The sequence below is a fragment of the Ammospiza nelsoni genome, chromosome 18, assembly GCF_027579445.1.
Source record: "Ammospiza nelsoni isolate bAmmNel1 chromosome 18, bAmmNel1.pri, whole genome shotgun sequence".
NCBI classification, from domain to species: domain Eukaryota; kingdom Metazoa; phylum Chordata; class Aves; order Passeriformes; family Passerellidae; genus Ammospiza; species Ammospiza nelsoni.
In genome coordinates, this window is record NC_080650.1 from 3,705,381 (window position 1) to 3,718,490 (window position 13,110).

General features: G+C 41.6%; 1 protein-coding gene across 3 annotated transcripts in view; it reads right to left on the reverse strand.

Annotated features, from left to right (window-relative positions):
* Window positions 1-13,110, reverse strand: part of HECTD4 (HECT domain E3 ubiquitin protein ligase 4) — a 68,119-nt gene that overhangs the window by 37,023 nt on the left and 17,986 nt on the right. The window contains exons 8-22 of one of the 3 annotated variants that reach the window (XM_059484980.1): window positions 12,505-12,697; window positions 10,960-11,121; window positions 10,747-10,860; window positions 10,419-10,559; window positions 9,856-10,088; window positions 9,293-9,438; window positions 7,493-7,563; window positions 6,863-6,968; window positions 6,176-6,296; window positions 5,132-5,254; window positions 3,856-3,980; window positions 2,685-2,838; window positions 2,304-2,404; window positions 1,330-1,528; window positions 314-433 (exon numbers count right to left, since the gene is read on the reverse strand). In XM_059484980.1, the coding sequence (XP_059340963.1) occupies window positions 314-433; window positions 1,330-1,528; window positions 2,304-2,404; window positions 2,685-2,838; window positions 3,856-3,980; window positions 5,132-5,254; window positions 6,176-6,296; window positions 6,863-6,968; window positions 7,493-7,563; window positions 9,293-9,438; window positions 9,856-10,088; window positions 10,419-10,559; window positions 10,747-10,860; window positions 10,960-11,121; window positions 12,505-12,697 (2,109 nt within the window). Of the gene's footprint in view, window positions 1-313; window positions 461-1,329; window positions 1,529-2,303; window positions 2,405-2,684; window positions 2,839-3,855; window positions 3,981-5,125; window positions 5,255-6,175; window positions 6,297-6,862; window positions 6,969-7,492; window positions 7,564-9,292; window positions 9,439-9,855; window positions 10,089-10,418; window positions 10,560-10,746; window positions 10,861-10,959; window positions 11,122-12,504; window positions 12,698-13,110 lie in introns of all 3 variants that reach the window. The other 2 variants (XM_059484979.1, XM_059484978.1) reach the window with 2 other exon arrangements.

The window sequence follows — 13,110 nt, forward strand, 5'->3', positions numbered from 1 at the left end:
TTTAAGAGAATTTGCCTAGAACTTCTCCTAGGAGGGTGGGAGAAGAGCAATGCCATTAGAGACTGTAGACTCAAATATCTCCATCAGGAATTCCAGGAAGACATAAAACAAACTCCAAGGGAAGCATCACACGGAACACAGAGCCGAGTTTTAAGTTCTCCCCCAAGGACACAACAGTTCACTGAGCAGGGATCTCATCATGGATAACTGTACACTTAAAAGCTTGGAATGCAGAGCCATGAGGGTAAAATGGGCTGGGCATGGTTTCCAAAGGGGATTTTCTATGGGAAAAAGGGGGATGGGAATACTGTACCTTCACTAAGTCCTTGGGCCACCCCGTTCCTAAGACACTACGGCTGCCATATCCCAGTGTATTGCCTCCATACTCAGCAACCTTCCTACTGTTTGTGCTAGGACCAGCATAGATCACCAACTTCAAAACATAAAATACACTGTTAGACTGTAAGAGAAAAACAAGAAAACCTAATAATAATAATAATACTTAGCACTTCCACCGCGCCTTCGACTCTCGAAGCGCTCCATGCACGTGAACCGATCCTCACAGGCTCGGTGAGGGCAGCAGGGTTAAGTATTATTATCCCCATTTTACAGATGGGGAAACTGAGGCACACAGGGGCTGCAGGGGCTTGGTCCCTGCTCACACAGCAGAGCAGGAGCAATCCTGACTGCCAGCCCTGAGGCAGAGAACAAACTCCTTCCCTAGCAGCGAGGGGCTGGTCCTGATCCCAGCAAAGCCAAAGTTTTGGCATGACTTTGGTGGGATCAGGGGTTTTTGGGGGAGTTCAATATTAATGTCACCCATTACTAATTAAAGATACTCCCATTAGTTATTTATGAGCATCAGGACTTGCTCTATGCCAAAGAATAAACAGCAGCACTCAGCAAGCAGCACAAGCAGCTAATACAAAGTGGATAAGTGCTATTGGTTGTTTTCTTAAAATTAAAATATTTGTTCCTATTAACCCAGGTAAACAAGATCTTTATTATCAGGGAAAAAGGAACCTCTCCAGCTCTGTCCAGTTTAAACCAACTTTGTTGATCAAAGGAGGCAGCTGGATTAAAATTTAGGAAATAAGGAAAACTGAACATGAATAAAAATGAGCAAAGTCAAACTTGGATAGTCTAGCCATCCTGAAATAATTTTTTTAAAAAAACAGAACTGATAGAATTTCTGAGGGGAAAAACCAACCCAAACCACCCCTCAACACCCCAATCCCTGGAGCCTCCCACACTTGTCCCATGGCAGAATTCCCACTTTTTTGGAGGGAATTCCCTCACTGCAGAGGTGCTGAGCTGGCCCTTGCTTACCTTGTCATAATCATACTGGGAGGAGCATCTGTTGTCAAATCTAAGATACAAACAGCGGGCTCCTGGGATGTGCACAGTCTCCTTGAATTTATAGTTATCCCTGACAGGATGCACTGTCTCCACGGTCTTGCCAGCAGCCCAGGGAGCAGGGATCTTCAAACCAGTCAGGAATCCTGGCTCTTCCTTCTCTTCCAGCATCCTGAAATTAGAGCGAGAAATTTGGCCTAAAATACAGCACAGAGGTTTCTGTAATTCAATAAATTACTTTAAAATCACCTCTCAGTATTGACACACAGAGACAAGGAACTGACTCCTGGCTTTAGGCAGGACTGTATTGAGGGAATTCATGCATTTCATCTATTACCATCATTATTCATACATTACATATATTCTTATTCACAAAAAAATCCCATTATCGTGAATTCTTTAGTATTGTAAATTCTCCAATGCTGCAAATAAGCATTTTTATTTGATTTTAGCTGTTTGTTTCTGTTCCTAAGCAGGAGCTGGGAAACTCTGAGCTGAGACACAGCATTTAAATGCAGGAGTTAAAAATGTTATTTCTCTGTAAATTAAACCATTTAATAGCTTTGCAATGGTTTTAATTCTGTATCTCATGCTGCCAGAACAATTTACATTTTCTCCTGATGGTCCTCCCTAGCCTAATTTATTGTGAGAGAAACATTTAGATTTAATTTCTAATGCTTGAAATGAGGAAAAAAAACAGAACAGACCACACTCTGTGTAAACAACCTGAAGTTATTAATAGTTTAATTCTATATACAGAACAAAATTTGGAACTAACTGCCTTTTGCAAAAGCTTATATAAAACCGAGACAGCCTTAGAAATCATTCCAGCACACCTTTAAAAATTAATTCAAATTAAAAACTGCTGCTTTATCCCACAGCAATGGTCAAATAGACATTATAGCTCAGTTTATCCCATGAGAAGACCCAAATGTAAAGAAAATCACCTCTCATCAGGTAACTGCTTCCCTTTCTGCTCTGGAGCACAACTGGGGGAACTGTTCAGTTCTGAGAAAACTGGAGACTGGGTTTTAAGCAGCAGTGCAGTCTGTGGCCCAAAATACACAGTGTTAGGGACATGCAAACTGTAAAGCATTTTAAGAGCTCATTATTGAAATAATTAACAATTACTGTTGTTATTGACAATAAATCATGACTGAGTAGCTCCTGGAGCAGTCAAATTGAACATTCAGCATCAGCAGCTTTGGCAGCTGTTGAGGAGCTCTGAACTCTGCTGTGGATGAGTGTCTGGAGGAAGCTGAGCACATTTTGGGCCCTGCAGGCCCCAGTCTGGCCCTGGGCAGCCCAGGGTGGCACAGAGCCCGTACCTGGCTGGTGTACAGGACCAGCTGCACCAGCTGAGGCATCAGGGCATCAGCCATGGTCAGGGTCTGCAGGTTTGGGTGCATCAGGGATGTCAGCAGCACAGGCAGCAGGTGGCCAAGCATGGTGGCCTTGGTGATCTGCTCCAGGCCTTTTAACCTGGAAGGAGAGCCAAAGTTACAGAGGAACAACTCTTTTCACAGAGCAGCACTTCTGCTTTTAGTCACTTCTGTTTCATCTTGTAACAGCAACTCGAAAATTCAGCAGAAAATGTTTGTATTATATTAACAAAATCCCCAAAACAATCTTGAAACCACTACAATTTCTCCCAAGTGCCAGTGACCTTGAATTGTTGACAATTTTTACTCAACAATCTGAAAGCAGAGACAGTAAATCAACAGTTTAATAATTACTCAGAGAAGGATAAGCTCCCCTGGGCACAGGATGAAAGTCCCCATCAAACACAAATGCACCAGTGTGGATATCAGCTCCCAGCACATGGAGCTCAAAGGACTTGAAAAGGATCTGCAGCTACAAAAATATATTTGAACACGAACTCATATGAAAATATCACCCAGGAATTGTGTGCTGTCAATAAACACAACTAATCTTGCAGGCACAGAGAAGCAGAAAGTGAAACCTGGAACACAGCTGGGACAGGGAGCTGTTTGTTTGAGGAGAGAAAAGTTCACAGCTTTTGTTTCCACCCCATTCCCAAGGTGGATTTTTAAGAGGAGGGGAGACAGGGAAGGGCAGGTGATGGAATTTGTGGGATATAAAACAACACCCAGGGATTGTCATGGATAAATATCTAATCCAGCTACTAGGGATGTAATAATCAGAAAATTTAAAATAAACATTGTTCTAGCTTACAGGAGGATTCCCAGCTAATTACAGTTTATTTCCAGCTATCCTACTCATAAATAACATTATAACTGACTAAAATCTTTTCAATTTGAGGTTCCTACAGAAATATCAACCTACAGATGATCAGCACTGACACAGAGAGTGATTCTAAATTCTCCACCAGCTGAGTGCAGTGAGAAACAGTTTCTGTGCATTCAAAGCTCAAATCTGAAGTGATAAAGAATAATTAATGCTAACTGTGCTTGCACAATAAATCACAAAGAGCAGCAGCTCCCTGTTTCCAAATTAGGATCCTCCCACTTGTCTTACCTTTGCTCCCTGTCAGAAATGTCACTGTTAATTAGTGCTGTAGTGACTTGTTGCAGCATTTCCAAGACTTCATCACATCCTGTGAGAATTTGTGTGGCAAGAGACAAAATGCTGGTCTTGAGTTCCTAAGTGACAAAAAAGAGTTACAGGATACTTAAATTCTTAGATAATCCCCCCAAAAAAGGACAACAGAACAAAAAGATGGATTTCCAAATGAAAAGAATGATAATGTGACCTGGCAGGCCTGCAGCAGGAGATTCATCCAAGACTTAAATTTGATTAATGTTAAGCCCCAAAGTGCTGGGAGAAACTAGGTGCATGTTTTACAGGATGCACATCCAGTTTCTAGAGGGAAGGAAGCCCCAAGTCCAGCACAGGAGAGAGCTGAGAGCCAGCCAAGGTACAGGACTGGTGACACAATGTCCTAGCAGGGATGAGGAGCACTGCAGAGAGAGAAACTGAACAATGAACACGGCGTGAATAGTGAGACAAGAAAAACACTCCAAATATTCAGCATTTACTCAATGAGCCTGAACAAATCACTCCCAACTGCAGCAGCTCATAAACACACACAGCCACAAAGAGCAGCAGGGAAAACTGGCTTAGCAAAATACCAGAAATTCAGAAATCAATTCCATTAGGGTATTATTCTTATTCTTATTATTCAACCTGCACTCCAGGGCAAACCTGGGAGTTGGATGAAGCAGTGTGAAATGCAGCATTTTAATCAACTTTTACCAACCAAAGCCTGTCCTCTAACAGTTTCCTTGCCACAAACTTTGGTGTCTCTATTTCAGATAAATGATGGGAGGGGCTGTACATAAGCTTTGTTTAAACTGCAAAAATCACTAGCCAGGTAAGGCAAATAAACTCCTTTTCTATTTATTTAATAGTATTTTTTTTCAAGGGCCACCTGAGTGATTTGGAGAGGAAAAAGTGTCTGGAAAGGAAATTCCCAGTCCAGGAAAGGAAATTCCCATGCCAGGAGTCCTTCCAGCACATACTAATTAAAATCTACTTAAAATCTCATTATACATATATTTAGGAAGGGAAGTGTCTGCTCTCATTGATAATAGGGAATACAAGCTGGAATCCTGAACACAGAATAACTGCAGATTTTACTCTGGACTATTTTTTTCCCTGATCTCCAGCTATTTAACTCAACCAAAAGGAAAAGAACCACCAGCAAACAGCAAGTGCACTGCAGGAACAAGGTGTCACAGGCACACTGACAGGAGAGAGCCATACTAGAATAAAACTTGGTGTTTACCTGTACCTTCAATGTCTCTCCCTGCAAGGAGCTGTCACTGTCATCACTGTCATCAGGTTTAATCAAAATAGTGTTACTGAGGAGGTGGTTCTGCACAGCCATCAGGTACCGCAAGCACGAGGACGCAGCCTTGAACACAAATAAATAAAACTTTGCATTATCCAAACCCTTCATCAACCCTGAGTCAGGAAAGCCTCAGACTTGGAAGTTGGAGAGAGGAAAAAATAGTTGAGGAAGAAGAAAAGAAAGAACAAAGAATTGTATATATTTAAGGAAAGAAACTGGTTGCAAAATGTTGAATTTTGTGAAATAACTCACAAAAATATAATTTTGTTCAGGTTTGGAACATTACAGCAATAATCAGGAACTCCAAGAATTGATTAATTCTGAAAAGATTGTGCCACCAGGGAGATAAATGTAATTCCCACTGCTGAAGGTGATGGCTCCATGCCACTCCTCCTTCCCACAGGCCAGGACACCCTGTCCCCTCCCAGGGTTTTATGGAAGCTCAACCTGCCTGTCCCAGGGAGCTGATCCTGCTGGAAACACCTGCCCATAGTTCTACCATCAAATGTCAGCTTTAACTCATTCCTGTCTGTCACTGGTGGCTCTTTCAGCCTGAATGAACCACAACACACAACTGCATGTTTGATTCTTTAAGCTGTGTTGAATATTGAGATCCACAAACTTTGCTTAAACTGAACAGCAACCAGAAAATAAATCCATGTATAAACCCATTCCAGCATTACTGAATAACTTCCTTTGCTGTGAGAAATTATTCTTGAATAATTTGAATATTGAGATCCACAAACTTTGCTTAAACTGAACAGCAACCAGAAAATAAATCCATGTATAAACCCATTCCAGCATTACTGAATAACTTCCTTTGCTGTGAGAAATTATTCTTCTCTTCCCTGCACAGCACAAACAAAAGACAATTCTCCTGGGTTTGTTAAAGTTTCACCTCCTTGTACTCAGTGAAGAGGATGGATTCAAGGAGGAAAAGAAGCCAAAGGCAGAGATACTTTTATCAAAACATATTTTACTTACAGGCACGGTTGAAAGAAGCCTTTGAAAGTCATCTTTAGATACAGTTTGGCACTTGGTGATTAAGACACAAGATTCTCGGACAACAATCTTGAGGATGTAGTGCAAGAGCTCATCATTGAGTCTTCAGGAGAGGCAAGAAAGGTGGAAAATGTAAAACATTAATTATTGTGCATTTTGTACAGCTCAGCTCACTCTGCAAGCTGGATCCCAAATATGAGAAACCTAAAAAGGATCAAACTTCAAATTCAGGCACAAAAAACCCCAAGGCTGGAATGTTTAACAAGTACAACAGATTTCCAGGGGTTTGTGCACTGTGCTGATGTAAATCTCTGATTTCTTATGGTTCATATAAAAGACTCCTCCCAACTTGAACAGGTACTTGAGACTGGCAGTTTTACTGCTGGAAAGTCACCTATGATATACAGAAAAATGCTATAAAATCATATTTATGAAATTATCATTCAAATTTACCAAGAACATGGCAAAGAACAAGAAATTCCAAACCCAGGCTGGGTACAGAAGCATCCAAAGTTTGTCCTAAAACATCAAATCTCTCCCTCACCCTAATGAAACTTTCCCCCACAGACGCAAACAACATCCAGGAGCACAGCAAGCAATTCCAGAAGTTCCTGCAAGTTCACCTGAAGCAAATAACAGAAAAATACCCTATAAACAGAGGCTTTTTACCTATAGTGATCATCATCTTCACTTCCAAATCTGTTGTTCTGCAGCTGCTCAGCCAAATTGGTCAGGATAACATCCCGGAGCTGGGAGAGGCCGCTGTTCCTCTCTCCTGGAAGGGAAAAAAACTTTTGCAAAGCTGCATTTTACAGAAGAGATTTTGTTTCCCCAATAGCTCACTTAACACAGGCTAGAGCTCAGGAATGGCTGCACTCCCAGGGGGAGCAGAGCTGCTGGCCCAGACTGGGAGCACTTTCCCTGCCCGTGGCACTGGGAAAATTGGGAATTCCCAGCACTGAGCTCCAACATTTTCCTGTGAAGTAACAAATGACTGAGCATCAGCTGCTTCAAGGCCAGATTCCCATTTCCTGGTGAACTCAAGGACATCATTCCCCCTCCACTCAGGTCTAACATCACCTCTGATTACTGGGTACTTGCAAATATTCCTTTTCCCCACCTGATCTACCCTAGGCCATGCAGCCTTTTGGAGCATCCCATAATTTCCTACAAAAGCATGGATTTAAAGCAGAGTAGTGCTCAATACCCCACACTGCTCTCCCTGTAAGTTTGAGATGTACTTGGATTTTTTTGTTCTCAGAAAAAACCCACTCTCACCTGGCAATGAGACATTCTCACCTTCAGTTAAGACCAATTTCAATAAATTATTGATTTCTGCTTCTCCAGGATACAGGATATTTAAACCAGAGCTAAGGAAAAAATAAAACCATGCATTACTTGATGGATTTAGAAGTGAACAAAACCATTTCAGTGGACTTGTGACAAATGGCACCACACACTGAGCATCTGATGGAACATTTACAATGTCTGTGTGAAGGTTTAGAAGAGCATCCTCCACATTTTAACATCAATATTAGAACATAAGCAGCTGTTTTCACCAGGAATCTCTTGTAATCAATTATATTTTATTGTTTAGCTTCTCCAAGAGGTATTTGCTTCCCTCTGGAAAACTCCCCATTCACCACTTGCACACAGGGCAGCACAATCAGTTCATAAGAAACAGAGATGTCAGGAAAAATGATGATGGCCCAGAGAAAACCCCCAAACTCTGGTGATGGGGTAAGAACTGAGGCTTCTCTGTGCTAAGAACAGAGGAAAATACAAACACAATAATCAAGGAATCACTGCTGCTACAGTTTTGCACTTTTTGGAGACTGGCTCTGTAGAAGTCTTAGTTTAAGCTCCACAGAGGATTCTGGAAGGAGCATTTCAGGAACACCCCAGCTCTGCAGAAACATTCCAGGTGGAGACTTTTCCCCTCCAACTTGCGATGAACTCTGTCCTTTCTGTGTGAATTCCCCCATTGAGATCACAATCACTTTAAAGAAGCACTTCATGCCTGTGTGAAGTGCTGGAATCATTATGCAACTTTGCCATTTCCTTTCCCTTTTCTTTTTCAGTAACAGAAAAGAAAACTGAGATGTTTTTCAGCTTCACACTGTGAGCAGAGATTAGTGCAGCTTCCTTCCCTCTGGCTCATGCTGATCCACTCTGATAGAAACCTCAGGAAAAGTTATCACACATTGCCAGCTCCCTTTGAGGGCTCCACTGGCACCAGAACCCCCCAAGGAGGACACAGAAGGGAGGAAACATCACCCAGTGCCCACCCTGGAGCTGCTTCACAAGGCACAGGAACACACAGCTATTACACTTTTCCCTGTCAGAGAGCACAGGTAACCCTCCTGAGTCAAACCATTCTTCACTCCAGGGTTGCACAGAGCCACAGAAATTTGGGATGTTGTGATTCACACCAAGAAAATTCAGGTTGATCTTGAAAAGATTTTGTTCTCAGCCTCTGGAGCACTTCCCACTGGAAAATGCAGGTTCTGTTTGTCCTTGGCACACTGGAGCCAGCATTCCTTGGCCCTGAGGTTTCCATTATCTCCTTTTCAGGAGATACAAACACACTTCTCTTTTTCCCCTGGGCCTTCAGTCTCAGAGCATTGCTCAAGTATCATTAACCCCTCCAGGATCATTAACCCCTCCAGGATCATTAATTCTGCTTCTCCTGATGTTCCTTTTGCTCAGGAGAACTCCAGTGTTACACTGAGGTAAGAGCTGCCAACACCAGCAGTGCCTTTCCCTGAACACCACAGCAGCCAAATAAGGAACTCATTCAAAGAAATTCTGCTTGAATTTAGCAATTACTTTATAATAAATATTAAAAAAATCCTTAAGAATGCAAGTAAAAAAGAAAAAAGTCAACGAAAGTAATTACTACTTGTTATTTCATCAAGACCAACACATTGTATCTCTTCTCCCACAGACACAAACTGAAATAATTTTACCATATAATGTCTTAAAATCCATCACACTACATTTCCTCATATTAATGTAAAATTAAACTAAATACAATGTCAATGTTCATCTGTCACTATATTTCAAAGAAACTAAATTCTAAGTTAAGTTGATATTCACCTAATAGCCAGACAAACTTCCTTCTGGATTTCAGAGCAGATCTGATCCCTTGGGGCCATCAGTAACTGCCACAGCAACAGCCCAGACCTTCTGACAATGTCTCTGTTCCTTTCAGTTTGGGGGCTGAAGAAAAATTTAAAAACCACCTAATAAAAATTAAAGACAAAAATATTAATATTAAAAATTCACATATTATTTACATTAACATTTTCTGCAGTCAGTTTTTCAACTATTTTTCAAACTGTATTTCAAACTATTTGTGTGGGTCTAGAAGTCTGAGTCAGAATCTGATTTTGAATCAAAAAATGGAGGGAGGAAATACAAAGAAAGAAGGATATAACCTCTCTGTGCTTTATTTTAATCTATAGATTGTATTTAAATTAGGGCTCTTAAAGGAATACATAAAATATTGCAAAGCCACTGCTAAATCAACTTCCATTACATGGATTCCAATGGACAAAAAAAAAAAAATTAAATAAAAATGAAACCCATGGTTGCCTGTACTCCAAACCAAGTTTTTCATTTTTCCAGGTGAGTTTTTAGGCCCATTTCAGGTTCTGTACCTGGAAGACAACGAGGATGCAGCGGATGATGCAGGTGTCCCCATTGACCATGGCCTTCTCCATAATGTCACAGATGCTGCTCAGGTGATGGGCTTCAATGGGATGCTGCTTGCCCAAGAAATTGCTGATGGGGAGGTTGTTGCTGGCTGCCAGGAGGTTGAGCTGGTGGATGCACATGGCACCAACATGGTGCAGTAACTGGTTAATCACCTCATTTGTGGTTGTGGCATCCCCTGCAAGGACAGAAGAGTTCAAATGTCTGTAGACACAGACTGGATTATCAGCCTTTGCTTCTAAAATGCAATAAATCAACTTCAGGGCATAAAAGGATTACCCAAACCACCTTTTTATTGTGCTGAAGGCAGCAAGAATCTGGAATCTTCCCCACATCTCACTTTGTACTTTTCCCTCTCTTAAATGAAAGCTAAACCATGACCAATATTTACAACTCTTCAGGAATTAACTCAGCTGTTAACAGCAAGGCAGTTTCTGTCTGTTTATTCTCTGCCACTCTTGTTTCATTTCCCCTTTGTACAAAGTGCTGACTCCTGGGTTCCCCTCACCTTTGGGCTCTGTGATGACGTGGCTCACTCCCAGCCTCTGGCACACACAGTGGAATGCCTGGTTCCCAGGATTGCACCACTGATCAATATAATCATTGGAGCACGTCCAGATCATGTTATTCATTGTATCATAACAAGCACCTGAGAGAAGGAAAATATTTCACACATCAATTTAGCAGAAAACCAGACTGAAGCATCTTTATAGACATCATAAACCCAAACTATTTGCTTTAAAAGTTTATTTTACCCCACCCCACTGCAGAGTTGATGGCTGCCATTTCATTCCAGATGGATCATTTAGGATGAGAAGGACTGACAGATTCCTTACCAAGCCCTGGCACCAGAGCCCCCCGTCCGAGCGAGCTGCCCGCAGCATCGATGAGATCTGCCCTGCTGGTGAACTGCCCATCCGAGATGTTGAACACCAGGCTGGAGGCAAGAACTGCACACAAACACAGCTCAAATCAATCAATTCCTGAGAAATTTATTGCATCCCAGACAGATAAGGACTCCCAGTCTGCTACCAACGACCCTGACTTACTTTTCAAGGAGGACAAAGCGCTGGTGCCCCCGAAGAGCGAGCGCGTGGCCGAGCTGCCCGAGCCCCCCGGGGGTGGCACCAGCATCACCAGGTAGGTGCCACAGGTGTAGATTGGGGTCTTCCTCAGCATCTTCAGGGGCAGCCCACAGCTCGTGTTGGCAGCTGCAACGTGCACCAGAGAAAGGTCACAAACTGCACTTCTGCAGGACAAGGCAGAGCTCTGCTCGGGGCTTCAAAGCAATCCGTATTTAGAAGGTTTGTTGAGAAGGTTCTACAGAATTCCAGAATGGTTTGGATCAAGATCATCCCATTCCAATCTTCACCCCTTCCATGAGACCAGGTTGCTCAGAGCTCCATGAACCTGGCCTTGAGCATTTCCAGGGATTGAGGCATCCATGATTTCTCTGTGGCCTCCCAACCTCACACATCCAATCCCCACAAGGCTACAAAGATTTTCATGGGTTATTCAACATTCAATCCCCACAAGGCTACAAAGAGATTCATGGGTTATCCAACTAACAGAAACAACTTCAAAATAAAATAAATAAAAAATTAGGGTATAACCAAAACTATTAAGAATTGTGTGGTGATAATTACATTGAAAGCATTTGGAGCCAAATGGTCTCCTCACATCCACAGATCACTTGAGATTCACTATGCATTTACTATTTTAAGTTCTCCTGCTCCTCATGAAACGTAGACAGCCCAAATGATCTCCTTCCTGCAACAGCTGATCAACACTTTTTGAGTGCTGACTCAAGAATTAGCCAAGAATAGCCACTTACTCTCCTTTTTCTGTAGCACTTGAGTTGTTAAATGGCAAAACACAACCTTTAAAATAGCTCTCTGAGCTAACTCCTTGCCAAATTCCCTGGAAGCAGAGCCATTTCATGTATAATTTATTTTTATGGAAATACTTTCAATTGTTTCAAATTGAAAAAAGAAAACTCATGGATTTGTGAAGGAAGAAGAGAAATAATTCAAGATAAACTGAATAAAATCTTCAGAGAAATCTAACAAAGCTCCAGATCATCCTGAAAGCCATCAGTGCAACTCAGTCAAGATTCCCTCATTAACTTTGGCTGTTTTCATAAAAGAAGACCCAAACATTGTGCAGATAACCTAAAAAAGTGCAAAATCACCTAAGATTTGTAATAGTCCAGTGACTGGTGAAGCAATAATTCCATTTTCTAACCTGCAGGCCATTTTTACACACCAGTTAGAAGCCAAACTGAGCTGCAAGCAGAGAAATGCAATTACCAGATTTCCCAAACTAATGCAATAATGGAATTGGAAAATTCTTCCAATTTTCCATCCCTAAACTTCCTATTTTCCACCCCTAAAGTTTCCTCACAATCCTAATTCAGCAAAGGAACTCATAATTCCAGCATTAAGCAAATATTTATTTGTGAGGATCTTCCAACTACGGATTTAGGGGAAAAAAGATAAAAATGAGAGTTTTTTTTTAAACCTGTGCTAAGAGGTCAGTAAGAAGCAGGATGGATGCTGTGTGAGTTAAGAAATGAAAAGTGAAGTGTTTCTGACCTGCCTGGTCCTCCTTGAGGGTGTTGGAGATGGTGGAGCCTGTGAGAGCAGCCAGGGTGGCCGAGGGGGAGGCGCGGTACCGGGACAGGCGGCTCAGCAGCATCTCATTGATGCTCTTGGCAGATTCCCCCTCTTTCCTCATCAGGATAATTCTTTCCTGCAGAGGATTTGCTATACAAATGCCATTTTCTACCTGGTAAAATGAGGGAAAAAATACTTTAAATGTTGGAATCCATAGGTCAGAGATCACCTGAATAATATCAGGCAGGAATATGAAGCGACTTGCAAAAACAAAGTTCTGAAAGCAAGACAGGAATATTTTTTTGTTTGTGACTTCATGGTTCAATAGAATAATTTAATAGAAGATATCTAACATCTTAGAAGATATCCTATTAAATATCTTAATTTATGCTTCTTCTTAAAGACAGAACTGCTTGTTGTAAACTTGAGTTTATTTAGGAAACTCTGCTTAAAAATATATAATCCTCTTGTATTTTCTTAGTGGTGTTTCACTTGCAAATCATTTGGCTCAATCATTTTTCAGGCAGAAAGTGAGAGCAATGATTTCTTCAGACTATGATGTTCAGGGGATGTTTTACTGCAGAA